The sequence below is a fragment of the Maylandia zebra genome, linkage group LG19, assembly GCF_041146795.1.
Source record: "Maylandia zebra isolate NMK-2024a linkage group LG19, Mzebra_GT3a, whole genome shotgun sequence".
Classification (NCBI taxonomy): Eukaryota; Metazoa; Chordata; class Actinopteri; order Cichliformes; family Cichlidae; genus Maylandia; species Maylandia zebra.
In genome coordinates, this window is record NC_135185.1 from 23,224,262 (window position 1) to 23,246,791 (window position 22,530).

Here is a 22,530-nt window from a genome sequence, read left to right on the forward strand (position 1 = left end):
TTTCACTGTTGTGTGCGCATTAACCAAGCTTGGTACTACAAGAACCATAATGCATCATTTCATTCTCGGTCAGGAAGAAACATGGCTGCTCACTGTTCAACGACGGTATTTTTATTTACGTTTCGTTTGTTTTCTGCTTTACGACAAACAGAAGAAGAAATGGCTTATTTTGGTAGGGATGCTGTGTAAAAGTTCAATAATAAAAACTGTTAGAGTTTCATTAAGGCGACGTTGTTTTCCCAGTCGTTGTGACACAGTTCCCGACTGTGTGATTTTTTTTTTCTTTTCAATTTTCGCTGAGCTGTCAGCTGCTCGTTGGTGTCGGTGCTTTGCTAGCGTGCTGAGCTACCCAAACGACTGCAAATTTCATCCGGTACTAGTCGCAATGTTTAGTCCCGTAAAGTCTTCTTACTTCAGAGTCAGTCCGGCCATTGTCAACAGAGAACTCGGCAAAACCAAGATGAGATAGCAAGAGGGCACGTCGGAGTGCTAACACACGCTTTACTGCAAGGCTGAACCCCAGCATAAGCGAGACACAACGGAATAATAACCACACAAACCCCCTAACGCAGCATGTTTGGGAATCTATTTGAGGAGGAGGAAGAGGATGGCTTCTCTTCGACTTCCTCCAAGGGAAGAGTTTCAAAGATGGGAGATGAGCCACCTCCACGTCGAGGAAGAAGCAATCTGTGCGGCATCAAAAACCAGGGAGGGACCTGCTATCTGAACTCTCTGCTCCAGACCCTGCTCTTCACCCCCGAGTTCAGAGGTGAGGACAAGTGATCCTCCCTCCAGTACAGCTCATAATAATAAGGGGACAATTTAACATAGTTTGTTTAACACATTTGTTTTGTGGTGTGTGTTTGCAGAGGAGCTGTTCAGTTTGGTGCCAGACGAATTAGGATCCCTGGAAGACAAAGACAAACCAGAGGCTAAAGTATGTGTATGCATGGTTAATGTAGGTGCAGTCTCCATGGGTCTTTTTTTTTTTTTTTTTTTTAAAGTTAATGAGGTTTGCTCTCCTTCTCCTCAGGTCAGAGTGATCCCATTGGAGCTTCAGAGGCTCTTTGCCCATCTGTTGCTAGTGGACCAGCAGAGTGCGTCCACTGCTGGCCTTACTGACAGCTTTGGCTGGAACAGCAGTGAGGTATGTGCACTTTATTTGCTTCATGGAGGAGGAGAAAGCGAGGCTTGATTTACATGTCTAAGTGATGGATTTACCCACCAGTAATGTCAATTACTAGAGAACAGGCAACCACAGTTGTAAGAGAGTAAACCTATAACAGACCAAAGCTTGTACTTTTCACGTCTTTATTGAACACACTGAATGATTCCTCACAGTCGAGGCAAGATGTGTTTTTCCAACACATTTCTGGGACTCATTGTTTGGGGCTGCTGTGCTACTTCAAGGCCCGGATGCCTTGCAGTAAGTTGAGGAAACAATGGTAGATCAATACCTTTTACAGGAGACTGTCAGGATAGGGCGGTGCATGATCTCAGGAGATGTTGGTTGATGCACCAGGACAATGAGTCATCAAAACATATAAACTGACAAAAGAATGCTTTGGCACAGTTTTTTTTTTTTTTTCTTTGATCCAAAATTCTTCTTCAGTGTCTCTACAGTTACAGGAAGTGGGCTGTTTTTCATACTTATTACTTGGTACAGTCAGTAAAGACATGATAACTACAGGGAGTGCAGAATTATTAGGCAAGTTGTATTTCTGAGGAATAATTTTATTATTGAACAACAACCATGTTCTCAATGAACCCAAAAAACTCATTAATATCAAAGCTGAATGTTTTTGGAAGTAGTTTTTAGTTTTAGCTATTTTAGGGGGATATCTGTGTGTGCAGGTGACTATTACTGTGCATAATTATTAGGCAACTTAACAAAAAACAAATATATACCCATTTCAATTATTTTTGTTTTACCAGTGAAACCAATATAACATCTCCACATTCAAAAACAAAACAAAAACAAATCAGCGACCAATATAGCCACCTTTCTTTGCAAGGACACTCAAAAGCCTGCCATCCATGGATTCTGTCAGTGTTTTGATCTGTTCACCATCAACATTGCGTGCAGCAGCAGCCACAGCCTCCCAGACACTGTTCAGAGAGGTGTACTGTTTTCCCTCCTTGTAAATCTCACATTTGATGATGGACCACAGGTTCTCAATGGGGTTGAGCTCAGGTGAACAAGGTGGCCATGTCATTAGTTTTTCTTCTTTTATACCCTTTCTTGCCAGCCACGCTGTGGAGTACTTGGACGCGTGTGATGGAGCATTGTCCTGCATGAAAATCATGTTTTTCTTGAAGGATGCAGACTTCTTCCTGTACCACTGCTTGAAGAAGGTGTCTTCCAGAAACTGGCAGTAGGACTGGGAGTTGAGCTTGACTCCATCCTCAACCCGAAAAGGCCCCACAAGCTCTTCTTTGATGATACCAGCCCAAACCAGTACTCCACCTCCACCTTGCTGGCGTCTGAGTCGGACTGGAGCTCTCTGCCCTTTACCAATCCAGCCACGGGCCCATCCATCTGGCCCATCAAGACTCACTCTCATTTCATCAGTCCATAAAACCTTAGAAAAACCAGTCTTGAGATATTTCTTGGCCCAGTCTTGACGTTTCAGCTTGTGTGTCTTGTTCAGTGGTGGTCGTCTTTCAGCCTTTCTTACCTTGGCCATGTCTCTGAGTATTGCACACCTTGTGCTTTTGGGCACTCCAGTGATGTTGCAGCTCTGAAATATGGCCAAACTGGTGGCAAGTGGCATCTTGGCAGAGATGCACATCACCTAATATGCTTAATTGGTAGTAGGCTTTCGAGCCTATACAGCTTGGAGTAAGACAACATGCATGAAGAGGATGATGTGGACAAAATACTCATTTGCCTAATAATTCTGGACTCCCTGTAGCTGTGGGTTATTAGTTTAGTCAGGTAGTGTCTGTCCATAATTACACAATCCACATTTACGTAGCTCATGGCACATAGTTACCTCTTTGTTTACATAAATCCTACCTGGAACCACCACGAGTACATGGAACAGGGAAACTTAACAAGGAACCAAAGGCCTGTTTGAGAATATAACGAAAGTTTCCGGGCATCACCCATGCAAACAATAAAAGTAGTTATGTGATCTCAAAAGGATCTTCTAATCAGCTAAAAACATATGTTATAGTGTTGTTTATTTACTACCTAATTGTTAGGAATTAGGAATATTTCTAGCAACTCGTTGAATCAGTGGAGTGAAGAATTAAGGCAGTTCTTAAGGCAAAACTAGGTCCAACCTGGTACTAAAAACATGTACCTAATAAAGTGGTATATATTTACTGGAAGGGAAGCCGTGGATCTTAATTGAATGCAGATTTTACTTAACCCTAACCCTGTCTGTAGTTGCTGGGCAGCTAGCTGTCTGACATCAGTCTGATAGGAAATACTTACTGAAGTTAAACTCCAGAATCAATTGCAAATTTAAGGATAATCTTACATCAATATTTCATAATTGGACAATATAAACACCACCATTTGCCTCCATAGAAATACTCAGATTTAATACATAGAAAACTCAGTCTGTGCTGTAGCTTCGCTGTCCTCAGATTCAACTTTGCCTCTTGTTTTTCCACTTTTGTGGACCTACCAATCTAATTCTGTGTACATGTGACAGTTAACAGAAACTAGATTTTAGACACACTAACTTTTATCAGCCCAAGACTGGAATTCCATTTTGTCTGGAGCCTGTTCAGCTGCCTACAAGCAAAATTAATACAATAAGAAAGAACAGAAAGAAACAGAATTTGCCACAGGGCATGCAAACCACACGTTCAAGTGAAAACTGTACATTCTGTGATATGTTTAAACTTGAAGCAGTGCTCTAAAACCTTTGAAATATGACGTGCTGGAGAGATCATTCGCGTATTCGGGTAAAAATGTTGGAACAAATAAGTTGCTGTGTGTTATTTACTGATTTAAAATAAAGAGTGACTTGCTATCGTCCTTACTTACTACAGTTTTAGTGCAGTTTAAAATATACTGTATATTTTGAAGTCTTAAAGATTTAAATGTACCTGTAGGGTCCAACAGACATATAAATTAACATTATTATTCTTTTATTGTCACTGATGTTTTGGTATTTTTTTCAATTTACAAACCATAATGCAGAAATAATTTAGAAATGATGTCATCCATAGTTTTTACATAGAAACTTGTGATATTAGTGTTTACAGCACTGGTCACTGTCTGCAGCAGAGTAGCATTACAGCTGAGGACACTGCAGAGACAAGCAACGTATTTATGTTGTGTTGAAAACGACATGAAACAGATTGCCTTAAAACTTAATGAGCAAGCATCCCATTGTTTTTCTTTTCATTTCTCAGCATCATCTCACAAAAACCCAGGGTTACTTGTGCCACATTATATTGAAAAAAATAAATTAGCATCAACAATAATACAAGTAAATGTAATAAATATATAAGGCAGGGGGCAGAAATGTAAACACTGAATCTGCTAAGAGTTTTTACTAAGGCTGGATTGAATCTTATTTATTTATTTATAGGTAGTATTGGATCTGTGGCACATTTTTTTTGTTTGTTCCTAAATTGATTCTTTTTCTGTTGTCACGTTGTTGTTGTTTTTTTAAGGGAACAAATCAGCATGATGTGCAGGAGCTGAACAGGATTTTGTTCAGTGCATTGGAGCACTCTCTTGTGGGCACCAGTGGCAGTACATTTATTCACCGTCTCTACCATGGAACCATTGTCAACAGTATCGTCTGCAAGGAGTGTGGAAATGTCAGCCAGAGACAGGTGTGTGTGCAAACCCAAACTCGTGACATTACAGAACACGATGCAATAAAATGCGTCTTAAATGCAAAGAGAACAATAATCAATGAACCTAATTTGTTTGTCTTCTTCAGGAGGACTTCCTGGACCTGACAGTGTGTGTTTGTGGTCTGCCTAGTCTGGAAGACGCTTTGTGGAACATGTTTGTGGCAGAAGAGCTGTTTGAGGGCAATAACCTATACCGCTGTGCACAGTGTGACAGACTGGTCACTGCTGCCAAGGTCAGTGCCAATTTTCAGACAGCGTAAATACAGCAGTGAAGAATACAATGCAGTAAACATTTGTACTTTTTTACCATGCTCGACATTACAATGATTTCTTCCACTTTATTTACATTAACAATATGTAATTTGTTCTTTCTCACCATTCTTATTATCCAGTCTGCTAAACTAAGGAAACTCCCTCCATTCATGACTATGTCTTTACTGAGATTCAGCTTTGACTTTGCTAAATGCGAGCGATACAAGGAAACAGGACGTTACAGCTTCCCCCTCACCATCAACCTACGACCCTTTTGTGAACAGGTACTTGGGAAATTTAAAATTTAGCTTATGAAACACACTTTGCTGCATTAAAATGGCTTTTACTGTTATATTTCCCCCCTCCCACAGGCTGATGGAGATGACTCTGATTACTCCTATGAGCTCTTCTCTGTCATCATCCATAAGGGTGGCTGCTATGGTGGCCACTACCATGTTTACATCAAGGATGTGGATAAACTTGGTCGATGGGAGCCACCGGTGAGAAAAAGAGATGAGCCAAAAGAAAGTACACCCTCTGTTAATTCAAAGGTTTTTACATATCAGAACATGATCAAAATGATCTGGTCCTTAACAAGTCTGTGGTAACAACCTCAGATGAACAGCAACACATGATATATTATTAATGTGTCATTATTTATTTAACAGCAAGTAAGCCAAAATGCATACTAAGTACACCCCATGATTCAGTGGCTTGTAGAACAACATTTAGAAGCAATTGACTTTATCAGTCTCTCACATCATTGTGGAGGAATTTTGGCCCACTCATGTTGGCAGTCATTATGGCACAGCTCTCTTGAAATCCTATCACAACATTTCAGTCAGGTTGAGGTCTGTATTTTGACAGGGTCATTGCAACACTTTGATTTCTTTCTTTTGTTCAAATGCATTTTTGCAAACCTAACCTGTGTTGTTCTTTTTAGAATCAAGCGTCTTTTTCTTGGCAACCCTTCCAAAACAAGCTGTACTTGCTCAGTCTTTTTTTAAATTCTACTGGGATGAGCTTAAGCATTTAGCACACTAACTGAGGTCTTTAGAGTCTGAGATGTAACTCTTGGGTTTTCTGCAGTTTCTCTGAGCATTGCAGGGTCTGACCCTGAGGTAAGTTTGCTGGGGTGTCCATTCCTGGGAAGGCAGCTGTTTTGAATGTTTTCCACTCGAGAATAATCTTTCTCACTGTAGAATTATGGGTTTCAGATTGTCTGGAAATTGTTTAGGCACCAATTGTCAAAACTTCTGCTTTTATAGAGGTGGTTACATTTCTGTAATCATTTAATCAGGTGCATTTGATTATGAGGACCTTGCTGCTACTTACCCTCTTAATAATGACACCGATAACATGTCACATGTTATTATTCATCTCAGGTTGCCTAATTTTAAGATCTGGAGATCAGGGTGTACTTTCTTTTTCCACTGACAGTATACTAACCGCCCGTACTTGGAATAATATTTTAGAATATGATACACATTGATTTTCTTTGTGTACTATTATCAGCAAATTAAGAAAAGCTTCTCATTGTCAGGAGGAAGACTGCAAACCTAAAACTCAAAAGAAAGCTAAAGTGGAGTTTAAGGAAGTGTTGGAGCCAAAACTTCATGAAGATGACCCTTTGTCCATCGTCACCACTATTATTGCCCAGGTACTGCATGAAAAATCGTAATTCTCATTTTCATTTTTTGAGTTTTGACCAGCATTGAGATGCTGATGAATAATGAATAAAATGCTGTGTCTTTGCTGTCCACTAGGAGTCATCAAAGAGTGTCCTGCTGGACCAGTTGGGCCAGAAACTCTTGGATAAGATTGGTTCATCATGGAACAAAAAGTTCAGAAAACAGTATGGACCCATTTGCAAGGTATCATTAGTTTCAGGTTTTGACTATGTAACTAAGCTTATGTCATTTTGTGTGCATGCAAATCCTGAATCCTGTTGCAATGCTTGGTCTTTTATAATTTAGTTCCTGCAGTCGCACAATGATGTTTTCATGATGGTGTCCAATGGCACTCGAGTGGCGCTTAAGGCAAACCCACCAAGCCCAGCGACTGAGCTCCCCAGCCCCGCAGAGCTTACCTCAAACTCTGATCCTTCACCAGCTCCAGTCTCGGGAGCTTCTGAGCCACAGCTTTCACTAAACCAGAAGCCAGAACCGGAACCAGAGGTACTAAAGCAACAAGCTTTGTATCAGGAATGCAGGGTTTAAATTACAGTCCAGTCTCAAGTCTTTTGAAGCCTCAAGTTTGTTTTTCTTCAGATTCCTGGTAGACATCTTGTGATTACTTTGATGCCTGTTTTCTCACGGAGCATCCTCCTGTCTGTCAGCAGGGTAGCCACTGGTTTGACCTCAATGACTCAACTGTGACCTCCATCAGGGAGTCGGACATAGAGAAGCAGTTCCAGGGCAAAGAGAGCGCCTACATGCTGTTTTACAGAAAAACACAGCTGCACAGGCCCAGTGAAGGTAATGAATACCATATTTTGCATTTGTAATGGAAAGATTATATCCGCTTAGTTCGACAAGGGAAGGAAATAGGGGAGAGGTGAAGTTAGAGTTCAGAGGGTTCTTGTTAATATAAGGATCAGTTAATTGTTGATTTAATCTAAATGACTAGATACAAGTAGTAATAAAAGTCATAATAAAAAGACTAGCTAATTGTTTTATACTTTCTTTTCCAGCTCTAAACAATCCCCAATATAAAGTTCCTTCTCACCTCATCCAGATGGCTCAGGAGGAGAATATCAGACTACAGCAGATGCGGTATAGAAATGAATAAATTTATACATGATGCTCTCATCAGTTCACCTGAAGCTGTTTAGTATCTGACTCACAATCGTGACAGTCCAGCTGTATCTTAAATTTAAACCAAACAACAAATAGAAAAAATGAGAAATCTGAGCTACTTATGCAAGTTATTCATAGGAGTTTCTTTGCTTTTGTTGCAGTGAAGAGTTTGAAGCCACTAATAACACACTGGAGCTGCGTCTGCACCTGGCTCCCTCTTATAGGCTAGAAAATGGAGCTCTGCAACCAGTCAGGAACAAACCAAGCGGCAGCACTGCTCTGAGTTTTGACCGTAGAAAGACTGTGGGAGACCTGCGATTAGCTATCTATCAGGTATTGTACCTCTGAAATCAACAGCTGTTCTATGTTGAGGTCCTGAAGGTGACAATAACAATAAATTGTTTGTTTAGATGCAGGAATTCTGGGAGGGAGATATGGCTCTGACTGTGGCCAAGAGTCTTCCAGCAGGTTTACACCTCTACAGTACACTCACAGGTTAGAACCTTAAATAAAGGCTTAAATAGATAGAAGGTAGTGATTTATTTATTTTGTAACTACACTCTGTTTTCGTTCTGTACAGATGACAGTGTTTCCCTGTACAGTGCAGGCATCTGCACAAACACAGAGCTGTTTGTGTGGAATGGCAGAGAGGTGAGGAGAGGCATGATTCATCACCTGCTTTGTTGGTCGATAACTGGCATCTAAAATGTTTTTATGATCTTTTCAGGTGTGTGGTGCATCTGTCTTGACTGGGGCTGAGTGGGAGCCTGTCCTGCTGACTGTGGTGCGTCCCTTTTTAGGTGATGATGTGGATAAAGAGGTGGAGGAAGATGTGGAGAGTGAGGAGAACAGAAAAGGTTTTGAAAATGGTGGTCCAGGGCTCAAGAGGGAGGCAAGAGGGTTTGCTGGTGGTGTGACTCTTGGGGAGGTGAGGGACTCACTCGGGGAACCTAAAGAAAGCCTGCTGTGCCAAGAACATAAGGGAGGCAAAAAAAGGGAAGAGGAGGCAGGAGAAGGTGGAGGGTCAAGTGGATGGAGAGTTTTCCCCCCTGACGACATGCAGCGGACACTGAAGGAGCTGTCGCTGAAAGATGGAGATGCACTGTTGGTGCTGGAGCCACAGTCATTTGACAGCAGGTAAGTTTCCTATCATGTGCTAAGCATTATGGAGGTTTTCTTTATGTGTTTGTTTTAAAACCTTCTTCCCAACTGTCTTTAGCATCTTCACTCGAAATGGAGATGTTGTCACTGTGACTACACCGTCTGACTGCCGCTGGCTCCAGGTGGAGTTCCGGCCTATTGCGAAAGGAGGTGAAGGGAACAAGGAAGAGGAGAATTTTAAGAAAATCAAGGTTCCAGCCGCAGGAAATATGGTCAGTAGTTTGTTTGTGGCTCTCTCTACTTCCTTTATATCTTTTTATTTAAGAGATATCTAAAATTACTTGATTTTTGTTTCCCACAGCTGCTGTCTGAGGTGAAACTGAGGGCCATAGAGGAGCTGCAGTTAGGGGATCAAACCCCAGGCAAGATGCATACTTATGGAAAACTGCAGCACTACACAAGCACATCAATACTTCATATTAAAAGTACAGGGTTTATCAAAAAGAATGCTCAAATTTCAAATAGCCATATTTTTGTTAAAAGTAATGGAGTTAGAAGTTTGCAGGAACCTGTAAAATACATGCCTGAATATAGTTTTAGATACAAAACTTATGTTTACAAGTGCTCAATATGTGCCCGTCCAGAGTCATGGCAAATGTCCATACAATATTCAAACTGGGCACATACTTTTGCGAGCATGTCTGGAGTCATTGCACCTGATGCTGTTATTATCCTATGTAGTGGCACTTTGAAGTCAAATCGAGTCTTTTTGTTACACAGTTAGAAACTTAACACAGGTTTTTATGTTGTTGTTGTTGTTGTTGTTGTTGTTGTTGTGTTTTTTTTTTTTTTTTTTTTTTTACCTTTTTATATCTTTAATTTACCAGCTATGTAACCAACAGACAAGTTTTGGGATTTTTTTCAAAGCAGGAAAAGCACAGGTGTAATTATTAGCATTAATGTTGGATGTATTACATATAGCTGAGTTAGAGCTGCTGGTTTTTTTTTTTTGGTTTTTTTTTTAGTACACAAAACGTAACACATGTTTTTTTCCTCCAAGTTTCTATTCAGGCAGCTACAGAGTGTATTTTTGTGTAAGGTTTTTAAATGTACGCTCCTAAGCTGGCCATTTTTCCTGCTTTACTGACCAGGTGCAGAGTACTGTTTGAGGCAGTCTGACTGCACAGGGAAACTCCTTCCTCCAGGTACTGTGTCATTTGTTACCTCAGGGTAATTTTAATAGTGCAGATCACTTAGAGTTGGAAATCCCCCTCATTTTGCCAAAATATTTAGATTTGCTTTCCTTTACAGTTTTCCCTTATTAAAAAGTTGAAGCGGTACTCCCCCCTGCTTTTAATTTTCTTCTCTTCATGTGCCTTTGAAATCTTAAAACACGTTTATGAATCGCACTTGTGTCGTCCTATTCTCGTTTGCCTGACAGTGTGTGAAGAGTCGAGCGTTCGGGATGCAGGGGTGCGACTCATGACCACACTGACTCTCTGTCCGGGTACTAGCCCCAAGGCATCGCAGGTGTGTCTTTTATTTGAAGTCTTCAATGACGTCTCTTTTACTTGCAGCTGCACTGAACAAAGTTGCAGAACCTTTAATCAAGACCTGCAATTTAAAACGACAAAAACAAATCATGGCACATTTAAAAAGCTTGTTTGAAGTTTAGAAATTTACACTTTGCTTTGCAGCTTTTCTTGCACTTTACTGTGGGTGCAGCTCCCTCTGCTGGCATGGAGATGGACATAATTGTGGAGAAGACTAGCACTGTTAAAGAGGTAAGGAAATAAAACTGCACATCATGCTCATAAATTTTTCTGCACTGAATAAAAATGTGTAATATTTTCTTTGCAGTGTCTAAAAACAATGCTGGACGCAGTTGGACTTGATGGTAAAACACTTTTTTTTACTTTGGTTTTCCTAATGTATGTTTGCATTTGCTTTAGCCTCAGCATTTGTGAATTTGGCATTCCTTCTCACAAAGATGATCTCCTTATTTATAAATGTGTTTTTAGGCACATGTTGGCACTTGAGGAGGCTTGATTGGTGTGAAGAGGTCGGAGAGCCACTTATGGATGAGGTAAATAAGTGGAGAACTATTGTAATAAGTCAATACAATACAATACTGCTTACCTTTTGTTAATTGACTAATTCTTATTTGTGATGATGGTGGACAGGAAGTCTCCACGGTCTGTGATGTTTGCAGATAACATTGTGATCTGTAGTGAGGGTAGGGAACTGGTCAGGTGGAGACATGCACTAGATAGAAGAGGAATGGAAGTTAGTAGAAGCAAGATGGAGAATACATGCGTGTGAATGAAAGGGAGACATGTTTAACAGTGAATATGCACATATTTTAAATACTTGAGGTCAACCATCCAAATGCAGGGGGTTGGTGTGACAGAGAAAGATGCTAGAGATAGGTAGAGCACCAAGAAGAAGACAATTTCTTAATTAATTCACTGTTTAAATGTTGCAATTAGTTTAAGTGACAGTAAAATAGTTTCATTATTACTCTGATATCATCTACTCAGTAGAAGTTACCCACATATGTTCCAGTGCACATGACTAATAAATCTTTATGGCCTTTGATTCTCAGGATGCTTCTCTGTCAGAGCTGAAAATCAGCAATGGAGAGACATTAGTTGTCACAGAAGGAAATTTGCCTTCGAAGGTACTTCAGTGTTTTGAATGTAATTGTGGATTAATGATGTGTTATAGCTTTATGTAGTGCTTTAGCATTTTTATGTCTTGTTTTTTCCATCAGGGTTTCCTAAAGATATCTATATGGCTGTACTGGCATCCAAAAAACATGGAAAGAGATTTTAATCACACAGAGAACGGGCCTGCTGACGGGCAGATGCCTGCAGGAACAACACACAATCAGTTACCTCCTTTATGTAATGGAAACGCTGCAGAGCTCAGACGTGTGGGGCAGATAGAGATATCAGATGAGGCCACTCTGGAGGACCTCAAAACTCAGGTGAACTGTTTTGGTTGTGTATGTGCTGACTGTCTCTTATAGTTAGCTATTTTCAGATGAAATACATGCTCACTTTGCTTTTAGGTTTTGACGCTGCCTGCCCTTCAGGAAGTGTGTGTGCCCACCACTGGATTCATGCGTGTTTGGCAGCTGGAGGGACGGAAGCTAGCCCGAATCCTCAGAGGACCGCAAGCCACACTCAGGTCTGAATGCTGTGCTCTCATTCGTACATTAATGGTCAGAGGATTGTTTTTTGTTATTGACAGATGAAGGTCACTGAGTGATTCCTTCTTATTATCCTTTTGGTTTCTCCTTCTTCAGGAAGATGAAGCTGACCAGTGGTGCAGACCTTTGTGTGCAGACACTACTGAAAGAGGAAGATCTTGGGTAAGTATTGTGTTACAGCTCTTTTCTTACAAAACCTAACCCAATGTAATATCTAAATAATTCATTATGAAGTGTGTCTATTGCGCACATTTTTGTTTTTTAGTAACTTTTTAAAATAATTTTCCTTCTTTAACTGTTTCCTATTCACAAGGCCAAAAGACGTGCTGCTCTATGTTAAAATGGGAATACCAGGAGAGAGGTCTTACTACCCTTCAGAGGAACTGGTTTGGAATGCGACCCACGATTCCTCGCCTCGCTCTTTACGCACTTGTCTGGCTGCACGCTATGGCCTCTCTCCAGACTCTCTGCTGTTGGCCAAACACCAGCCAGACAAACACATCTGGGAGGAAATCTCCAACTGGGTACGATTAGATGAGGGAAGGTTCTTGAGTAGGAACCTGGTTGGGGGTGATACTGTATATACTTGCACTCTCTTGCATGCACTATTTTGTGCATGAAATTAGATTTGGCCTTCACTAAGTAGTTTGTCTTTAACTCTTAGACCCAACAGGTCTCCAAAAAGAAGAAGAAGAAAAAAACAGAATCACTCCTGGGAACACCGTTCCACCTCAAAGATGGTGACACAATTGGCGTCAAGGTAAATGCCTGTTTAATAAACTCTGTTCTGCTTTGGTTTCAGAGACACTCAGTCTGTTTTCCATACTTTTTTCAGAATCTTTTGATTGACAACAACAGGAACTTTATCACTCTGGAAGACGAGCAGGGCCAGCAGAGGCTCAGAGAGGAGGCTGAGGAACGCAGGAAAGGGTGAGAGCCCTTGGATACATGTAACAGCAGGGAAAATGCTTCTTATTTAATGAGAAATTAATATTAGTGTTTTCACTCAGTCATTTTACAGCAATGATGCAATCCATAAAGACTGTGTCCATTGGTGTTTGTTATGTTTTATGTTTTTTGTGACTCTTGCTTACTTTCAGAGGGCAGGCTGCAGGCGCTGGTGAATCACTTAAGAAAGCTGGACAGACCAAATCCAGGAAACCAGAGGTGGCACTCTCAATCAGTGTTGGGGAATTCAGATAGCGTCCTTCTTCCATTTGTATAGATCACAATGAACTGTGATACTACATGCACACACTGTGAGATGCCACATTGCAATTCGGACATCTGACATCAGTCTTGTGCAATTTGTTTTTCGAGTACTGTTTGCATACTGACTTTCTCCACAAATCTCTTAAATCAAACCCTAAACCGCTTCCTACTTCTCAACTTTCTGACGGACAAAGAGAAGGAATTTATTTTTGGCACTTTGATTTGCTGTTTTGTTATAACTGACTTTGATTTGCATCGTTCCTATGCAACATTTCTGTTTTGAATGGATTATCCATATTTGTCTTGATTCCTCCCTCTACAGACTTTCAAAATATGATAAATCAGTCTGCTTTCTGTTTTTTTTTTTTTTTTTTGTTTGTTTGTTTGTTTTTTGGTGTGCGGATCATATTTTATATTCTGACACTCTTGGTTTCTCAAAGGCAAATTGTTGAGTGTTTTGTCCACTCAGGACTGGCAATTATGAACTGACACATGTGCTTACTGGAACTCCTGTTAATTATGAGCCAGTACAGCCAGTACAGGTCAAAATTTATACCCAAGCCACATGCCAGTGATCAATATTCTGGTATTCTTCAATAAATTGTTCTGAGTGACCAGCCAGTGCAGTAGGCAATTGCCTTCAATATGTTCTAATGTTCTTTAATAGGGAACTTGTTGTATAGAAAGTGACTACTTTTTATAACTAACCTGTCACTGTGCAGCACGAGCAAAAATGTTTCTCTGGATCAGCCGCTGTATTGATTTTAGGTTGATAAAGGAGAGGAGAGACAGGCCTTAATGTGGAGAAGCCTTAGTGCTGCTCTGTCCTCCCTACCTCACGCTGCCTCTCTCTCTCTCTACCTCTTCTGCCCTGTCATTTCTTTTTCTGGTTTTCATAGTTTTATTTCGTTTTATTTCCTCCATTGCTGTAAAGTACCATTAAGTATTTAGGCAATAACGCATTGGTAAAAGTTTTGACTCTGTGCCCTTAACACTGAGTGTGACATGATGCATCTAATTAAGTATAATGGGAAAATAAATAATATTTGAAACATTATCCAGACTTTTGTAGGTGAAGATTAAAGTAGGATGATCTTCCTTTTACCTTTTTATTTCACATTCAGATTAGCTGTATAGAGCAGAAACACATACTGCTGAACTGTTCTTCTTGAGTGTGTAGAAGTAAAGACCCATGAAGCGTCTTTGTGGAACATTAATTGTTTTAGTTGCTTGCAATATTTGTGAACTTCAGGGAATTTATAAAATGACTCTTTAGATAAGTTATTTGAAAGAAGCGACAAATAATTACATTGTTGAATGAAATATGATGGGGATTTAATTTTCACACAAAAGATTTTTTTAAGCTGCTTCGTTCATTAATCTGGCCTTGACCGGTGCCAAGATTTTTCAAGTAGAAATGTTTTTGTTCTTTTTTTTAAAAGAAATTATTTGAAGCAGATAATAAAACTGTTCTACAATATACTCAGCAATAGATGGACTTCTTTTTGTATAATGTGGTATCGTTTACTAGTGTTAATGATTACATCTTTGGTGTCATTGATAAGGACTGATCTACTGTATTGTAAGAGTGGACAACTGTTTGTACTCATGTCGGACTGTATTTGCAGAAAGTATTTTATGAACAATAAAGGTATACAATCATAATTACCAGTCATGTTAATGACAAATAACTACTATTACATCAGTAATCTGTTAGTTTAAAACTGATTCTTATGGATTCCTTTTCTAAAAATATTTAGTAAATCTTACATCTGGCGCAAACATTAAAGGGCCACTGAGTATAATTAGGATTTCCTACTAATTAATTAGGATTAACCAGATAATTCTCCATTTTTGAAACATGGTATAAATAATATTTATTAAATCCACTTTGGTTTTTATCCATTATGTCCCAAAATGAGTGACAGACTTGATAAAATTAGCGGGAAAGTGTTTACAGACGTTAAGTCAGAAAGCTGGTTTCCCAAAAACCTCTATAGGACCGAAAGTCTTTTTACAAGCAAATCTATCACCATCTGGTGGCCTTCAGATAGAAGGGCAGGTTTAAGGTACATTGACATTAGCTTCATTTTTCCGATCTGGATGCTACGTCCATGCTTTACACTGTAGGTCTGTGTCCTGCAGAATAGTTCCTATGGATTTATCCAGTGGGATAACAAAGGATAAACCCTAGTGCTTTGAGGATCCTGTGACTTTTACAACAAGTAGCTATTGCAGGGTCATCATCACCACAGGCTGTGGGAGATTATGTCTAATTGTTTTTAAACTAAATTTAGTTATAAACCAAAATCTAAAAAGTTGAGGTATTTAAATACCTGCAGCCTCAGCCGCTAGGCACAAAAAGACAGATATGAACAACAACCAAAGTACTCATTCACAGTTTACTACAAAACCGCTGATGCCGGTCATTTTTCTACATGTTCTCACATTTTACGACATATTTACATAAATAGTGCATATTCTGGACAGAGGAAGCAGACTATAAAGAGGGTTTGTATGATAAAGGAGGATAGGGATGGAGGTAGATGATCTGCTATGACAAAAGGGAGCAGCTGAAATGGGAAATTATTATATTTATATATATTTCAACATCCGAGAGTCCCTGGTTCAAATCTCTTTGTAGTTTATGTAAAAATCCGCTATATTAGCTAAACTACCCGCTGTGACAACCCTGCCGCCCTTCCAAGATTTTTTGAGCGTCCCACCTTTAACACCGAGACAGCGCGTTCCATTTTGACCAATCACAGTCTTCAAGTGTTCGGGAAGATCCAATCAGGATTTCGCGCCACTGCTTACGTAACCACTCTCCGTTATCGTATTCGTAAGAGGGGCGGGCCCGCTTCTGCGGCTCCAGGATTTAATCCACGGAAATAAGAGACACTCTGACAGTGTGACACAGAAGTGGACCAACAACATCTGCAAAAATGGTTGAGGCTTTCTGCGCTACATGGAAACTGGTCGACAGCCAGAACTTTGATGACTACATGAAGGCACTCGGTGAGCAAAAAAACGCCTGTTGTACAGTTACCGTGATTTTTTTTTAAATTTTTTACATTTATTAAATATTTAAACTTTTATTTTAAACTTTTACTTTATTTAAACTTTTTTTTGACAGGCGTTGGCTTTGCCACGAGACAAGTGGGTAATGTCACCAAACCAACTGTAGTGATCAGCCAGGATGGAGACAAGGTGGTGGTGAAAACTCAGAGCACCTTCAGGAACACTGAGCTCTCTGCCAAGCTGGGAGAGGAGTTTGATGAGACCACGCCTGATGACCGGCATGTCAAAGTAAGATATGTAAAACTTGAGGGTGTGATCACTGATGATTTCCTTCTGCTGGTCCGAAATAAAAAAATAAAAATAAAAAAAGGTTCTTTTTTTTCTGCTCGTAGTCGACCTTCTCCATGGATGGAGATAAATTTGTGCATGTGCAGAAGTGGGATGGCAAAGAGACCAAGTTTGTCAGAGAAATCAAGGATGGGAAGATGGTGATGGTAAGACCGCCTGTTCTGCTGGGATTACATCAGTTTTTAAGAGGCCTTTGAAAGCATCTTGTTCTGCAGGGAGGCTGGTTTATTTGTAAACCAGCCTCACCTTGTCTTTGCATATATGCAGCAACTCATAACATATGACTGCAACAGACTGAAATACTTGCTGAATAATCAGGTGCTAATGTTAACTGCCAGTCTGTCTAAAACAGATTTTCTTTTTTCTTCTGCCTCCAGACGTTAACCTTTGAAGGAGTCCAGGCTGTCCGCACGTATGAGAAAGCCTAATTTTCAACATCTACTTGAAAGAGCAAATCATTCCAGCTATCAGGAAATGTTGTTTTCCTTATTATTATTCTTATTTTTTAAGTAAAAAAAGTGTTTTGACATTTTGCTGTGATTTGCACTTGTTTGAACATGAGATAAATATTTTGTAAGATCTTTTGTGAAGGCCTCAACAAAAGGGAAAATAAACTTCTGGGCTAAACTTTCTCAATGTCTCAAAGGTTCATCAGAAACAGGACAGACTACTCACTTTTATTTACGGCATTTTTCCTTTGAATGCAATTCCACATTTCTGCTCATATATGTCTGCTTCAATCGTGGGAACAGTCCCCGTCAGAGTCTGTTACAGGTGACAGCTGCAGGGTGACTGTGCAGGCTGGAGCCGACCATGCAGCACCAGCGGCCAGTCTGACCATTGAAATTGCTGTGTGAATGCCCTTTAGTAACCCCCAGATGGTCAGAGATGGCGAGAAGCTAGGGGGAGGGTGGGGGTGGTGATGTCACTCGTCTCAAGATAATCCGGTTAAAGTTGTGGTGTCATTACGTAGAAGCATCATTCGATGCTGTGCGGACCAACCGTGACTAAATGCTGCCACTGGTGTGATGATAAGACAGGACACCACGCAGGATGTAGACAGTTTGGATGCAATAGTCACTCTAGTGTTAGAGTTTGCCAGCAAACCTTTGTCCAGCTGTGGGTTTTTATATCTCTAATATAAATATTATTTAACACTGTTTTAGTTCCTACATTTTAAGATGCTAAAGCCTCCCTTTTTCAGCTCTGTGCTGTGTCCAGCCTACTGAACACTGACTACATGTGGCCATTCTTCTCATCTCAACACACACGCTGTTCAGTTTCTGGCCACCTTTGAATAGGCCGTAACACAAAGAAGCTGTGGTAACTGGAGTGGAACTCATTTAGCAGTGGCCAGATGAATTGATTTAAAGTCTGTCTTTATGCTCCAGTTATACAACACTGAAAACCATTTAGGCTGCATGCAGTGAGAAGACAAGCTCACGGGGAGTTACTTTCTCAATATTTCACAGTGGCATAATCACATAGAAAAGGGAGATTATCGCATTCTGTGTAGCAGAAACAAAGACAGATAATAGTTAAGCGTCTTCTGTCTGCAGTGTTTGCTGTACTCTGGGAGAGCAGCGGGAGTTTCCTCTTAGTGAGGAATCTGTGTCAGTGGTGTAAGCTGACCTGTAGTAACCCCTCCCTGGCCTTATTAGGGAAATAGAGTATAAAGACCTGACCATCTACTGTATATCCTCTTTGGTTCAGTTGTCTAACTGCTACAATCTTTAACTTAAACACACTGATCAGGAGTGTAGCTACCATTGAGAACACAGGCAAGACCCTGAAGTAATAAATATAATTTGTGAGGCTTAATAACATAAAGGTTAGCCTTGTATTAATGGGTTTTAATCAAATTTCACTACATTTAATATTAATAATCATTGAAATTCAGGTGAAAAGTCAGTTTTTATTAATAAGTTTAAGTAGATTAACACTTGTTTTATGCAAATGGATTAAAACTACACTTTTTCTTTACTGCTGATGCTAAAAACGTCTATAATCAGGTTAGAGGTTAGGTTGGGGATTAGCCGGATGACAATGTTTTGCCATCAACTCTCTGAAATCACATGGTCAGTCCTGCAGGGAATTCATCACGCCGGGATCAGTGGGTTTAACAGGGAAGTACATGTGAGTATCAGCAGCACAACAATGAAAAGAAACACCACGATGTCCCGTCTCGCTAATGCTTTTCATTGCTCGTGCGTTTAGTCTCCCGGTGAATTTGATCTCTGCTTGGTTGTTTTTCTGGACCTTTCCTTTCTCTCCTACATGTCAGATACAGTTGCCCGATCCTGAAATGACTCCTAGTTTCTTACAGGAAAAAATAAAATTGCTCCCAGAGATGACCCCTACTGCACAACAGACACCTTTCTTTATACTTATCTCGATTTGAGGTGAAATACTGAAATACTTTCATTTAGATAGTTACAAAAAAACTTCATGCATTAAACATAAAGTATACAGTATAAAAACGACGTCAGCCCATTTTTGTGTTAGAAATGTTGGTATGCTTAAAGAAAAGTCAAAACACTTGCATTGCTATGTTTTAATGCCTAATTGTTCTATTCGCAAGGGATTAAGTGACAAATGATACACGTTGTGGTTTTTACTGAAGATGAAGAGCCGCTTCAGGAATAATGAATCAGGGATAAAACAATCAGTTTTTCTGTATATTTAACTATTTACATCAAGAGCATTTTAACACAGTGTGTATGATGTCAGCGACACCATACAGTGACACTGGCACACATCATCAAATTCACTGATTCCTGTCTTCAAGTGTTCGCGCTATTAGGAAACCACATAAAAATATAAGAGCATAAAACAAAGGCACACACATCATGCATACTCCATTAAAAGACTATTAGACTAACATAATGCGCTTTGATCGCTGATCTAAGTATTGCACATGTTCACCTGGTAAACGTGAGTCATTAATATACAGTTTAAACAAGTTTATTTATCTTTTGGTACCATAAATAATAATAATGACAATAATCAAAATTGTTTTGTAAAAAGTGTCCAAAACTTCATCAGTTCATGAATCGCTATTAAACTCTGAGCTCACTGAGAGCTGCAGAGTGTGAGCTTTCATTATTCCTAGACTGACAAAGTGTGCACTGGTATCATTTTAAAAGATAAGCAGATTTATATATAAGCTTCAGGATTAGCGACACAGGATGTAAAAACTGCTCTCTGTGCAACATATGGAGCAAATGCAACAATGTAGCCATACGTAGCTGCTAAAAGCAGACTGAGAAATGTTTTACATCTGAGATCACCTGTCCAAACATGTGACACCTTCTGCAGCGACTTATAATGTGATCACACGGTGTGCCGGTGCAATCAACAATGTAAAATTTGACATTAGACTCAGCCAACATTGCTTTTGTGTTCATCAGACATTATCAAGTAAAGGATATTCAGATAACAGAAATCCTGTTTGTATTATGCTGCATTTTAGCAGCATGAATCTGAGATATCATTATACAGTTGTCATTAATATTATCTTAATGTTGCCATAGCATATTTAGGCAATATTGATTGCATTCTTGTTTAAAGGAACCTGCTCTATAGGTTTCTACAGTACGTTAGCTTCTACTGTGTGCACACAGTGCAACAGCAGTGACCAAAGTCAGCTACAGTGTGATTTTGGTCAATCAAGGAATTTGCAGAATAAATCTGACGCTTGATTTGCTGATGTTTTTGATAGATTGAAAGGAACAAAAACTGAACTCAATCCTCATTCTGAGATTTTAGGCAATGCCTCTTACTAGCACCAATATAATAACGAGGAGCTGGTGCAGATATCCAGATGGTACAGTTTGATAAGACTTTAAATGTTTCAGGTAGCAAGATTGGGAGCTCTCATATACAGTGCATGGTCATTCCTTTTGATGCATAAAACAAAAATAAAAGGTAAAAAAGTCATTCAGTAATGATATGATATCTGTTGTGTCTCCATTTGGGAAGAACAATAGGAAACTGAGAATGAATCATGAACAAGTGCTATAAAGGGTGGGATGAGCAACATGATCAAGAAAGACGCCACAGAGATGTACAATTACAACGCAAACCACTGTTCAAGTAAATGTGGGCTAAGAAGGTCTGTCTTGGAGTAGCAACTGTGGCAGTTTTGTACCCTGTTAACCTCACAGTGTAAACTACTCTACACTTTGTAGCTACTTTAAAAATACTGCACCATTTTCTGGACCTTTTATGAGAAAATAAAGTAAGCTGTAAATATATTAAAGGCTTTGAATCCATAGAAGTGAAATAGTAAATTGCTCTATTTAAAATATGCAAAAGAAATTATTACTTAAAAAAATATTAAAAAAAGAAAAGAAAAGAAAAGGAATGACACTGACTGCATGTATTTGGTATGAGAGCTCAACCAATTCTGGAAAGAGAAAAATAACGGTCCATCTCATAACCTGTCGTCTTCTGCTGTGCAGAGATTTCTGCTGAAGGCGAACAGCATCACCCGTGTTTCAACAGTACAGGGTGTGAAGTGACCTCGTCCTTATCGGTAATTTGACTAAATTGTAAATGTCAGACCACAGACTGACGTGTCAAATCTGCAGCGGCGAGAAGGCGTAAAACGGAAACTGGGCCTCGTCCTCATCCACAAAGAAACACTGGAAGTAGGGCAGCTCATCTGTAAAGAGGTAAAACAGCGAAGAACAGTATGTTCCTTCCCTTTCCTTTAGCATTTGGAGAGAAAAATGCCTGAAATTTGCGCGCTCTGCAACATTTTGTTCTAAAAATCTGCACGTACCTTCCATGAGAAAGCTGTCCGATAGAGACGGCTCCACTGTTAAAATATGAACATAATGTTAACTACAAATCAATAAAGTGTTATATGACTCTAAATTACAGGATCAACGTGATACCTTTAACTTTCTCCTCCTTATCAGCTTTCTTCTCAGCAGTTTTTCCTGCAAACGTTTTGCATACAGTCAATAAAAGCTGTAATGTAGTTTTTTTTTTTGAATACTCAGAAATGAAGGGCGTCACAAACAAACCTTTCTTTGCAGGCTCTTGTATCTCTTTGAGAACCCTGTCCTCTGTAAAAGGCAGCAAGACATAAAAAAGTCAAACACTTTTTCTCAAGTGTTTAATTTGAATGTATTTGACATAAAAATTTATTATTACATGAATAATTTAAATGTGTTTTCTCTCAAAAAGAAAACACAACATTTTTCTTTTTTAAAAGGAAAATGTTTGTGAATTTTGTGTAAACATATTTCGCTTGAGAAACATCTGAATATTAAGATAGTCGCGGATTATTTTCACCCTGTTCACTAATTAATCAAACAGCAGTTTCAACTCAGTAATAGTGACTGCGTGTTCTACATTTATTTTAGTTTCTCCAAGCTGACTGCATACCTTTCTTTGTTGCAATGGGCTTTATCTTTTCTTTTAAAACACGAGGCTCTGTTTCACAAATGTGAAGCAAACACAAACAGGCATGAAATACACAACATTTATGCATAAAAATTACTGGAGGGAAGAAAAAGGTGAAGCTTTAAAATAAGTGATTTGAAAATTTCAGTAAAGGGTAGAGGGCTCTTTTTTTGCAGTTGTAATGCAACTGAATGACTTAAAAACGCTTATGAAAAGCAAATGCGCAGAATGAAAAGTGATGCCCAGTAAGCTCAGAGAAAAATGTTAAATGAAGAACCACTTTCTAATAAAGTAACCTTTAAGATTTATAATGTGCTACTGCTTGGTATATACACTCTCACT

The 22,530-nt window shown here is 39.4% G+C and overlaps 3 protein-coding genes across 19 annotated transcripts in view; 2 read left to right on the top strand and 1 right to left on the bottom strand.

Moving 5' to 3' along the window:
• The first annotated feature begins 76 nt into the window (after positions 1 to 76).
• On the top strand, positions 77 to 15,069 carry usp40 (ubiquitin specific peptidase 40). Of its 3 annotated transcripts, none has more exons than XM_004540320.6 (31): positions 77 to 769; positions 870 to 937; positions 1,034 to 1,147; positions 4,639 to 4,803; positions 4,914 to 5,060; positions 5,220 to 5,363; positions 5,451 to 5,579; positions 6,623 to 6,739; positions 6,846 to 6,953; positions 7,056 to 7,256; positions 7,418 to 7,556; positions 7,772 to 7,853; positions 8,039 to 8,210; positions 8,288 to 8,372; positions 8,458 to 8,528; positions 8,605 to 9,014; positions 9,097 to 9,250; positions 9,340 to 9,400; positions 10,130 to 10,183; positions 10,420 to 10,508; positions 10,676 to 10,762; positions 10,839 to 10,875; positions 11,000 to 11,064; positions 11,584 to 11,658; positions 11,752 to 11,967; positions 12,052 to 12,170; positions 12,289 to 12,354; positions 12,506 to 12,716; positions 12,857 to 12,952; positions 13,028 to 13,122; positions 13,293 to 15,069. In XM_004540320.6, exons 1-31 carry the CDS (start codon positions 574 to 576, stop codon positions 13,393 to 13,395), a joined length of 3,876 nt encoding a protein of 1,291 aa, XP_004540377.2. In that variant the 5' UTR covers positions 77 to 573; the 3' UTR covers positions 13,396 to 15,069. The 3 variants fall into 3 exon arrangements, with proteins under 3 accessions (XP_004540377.2, XP_004540379.2, XP_004540378.2); XM_004540322.6 differs by having other exon boundaries at positions 12,076 to 12,170; XM_004540321.6 differs by having other exon boundaries at positions 7,421 to 7,556.
• A 1,192-nt stretch (positions 15,070 to 16,261) lies between these two features.
• Positions 16,262 to 17,405, top strand: fabp7a (fatty acid binding protein 7, brain, a). The gene is made up of 4 exons (XM_004540323.5): positions 16,262 to 16,422; positions 16,541 to 16,713; positions 16,818 to 16,919; positions 17,151 to 17,405. Exons 1-4 carry the CDS (start codon positions 16,350 to 16,352, stop codon positions 17,199 to 17,201), a joined length of 399 nt encoding a protein of 132 aa, XP_004540380.2. The 5' UTR covers positions 16,262 to 16,349; the 3' UTR covers positions 17,202 to 17,405.
• A 1,907-nt stretch (positions 17,406 to 19,312) lies between these two features.
• The window catches only part of LOC101473745 (uncharacterized), a 29,506-nt gene continuing 26,288 nt past the window's right edge, over positions 19,313 to 22,530 (bottom strand). For 14 of the 15 annotated variants that reach the window (XM_076877524.1, XM_076877523.1, XM_076877521.1 and 11 more), the window contains 5 exons: positions 22,171 to 22,218; positions 21,807 to 21,848; positions 21,675 to 21,719; positions 21,560 to 21,595; positions 19,313 to 21,439 (listed from right to left, as the gene is read on the bottom strand). In XM_076877524.1, coding sequence (XP_076733639.1) covers positions 21,354 to 21,439; positions 21,560 to 21,595; positions 21,675 to 21,719; positions 21,807 to 21,848; positions 22,171 to 22,218 — 257 coding nt within the window. In that variant the 3' untranslated portion in view covers positions 19,313 to 21,353. The remainder of the gene's footprint in view (positions 21,440 to 21,559; positions 21,596 to 21,674; positions 21,720 to 21,806; positions 21,849 to 22,170; positions 22,219 to 22,530) is intronic. The other variant, XM_076877519.1, reaches the window with a different exon arrangement.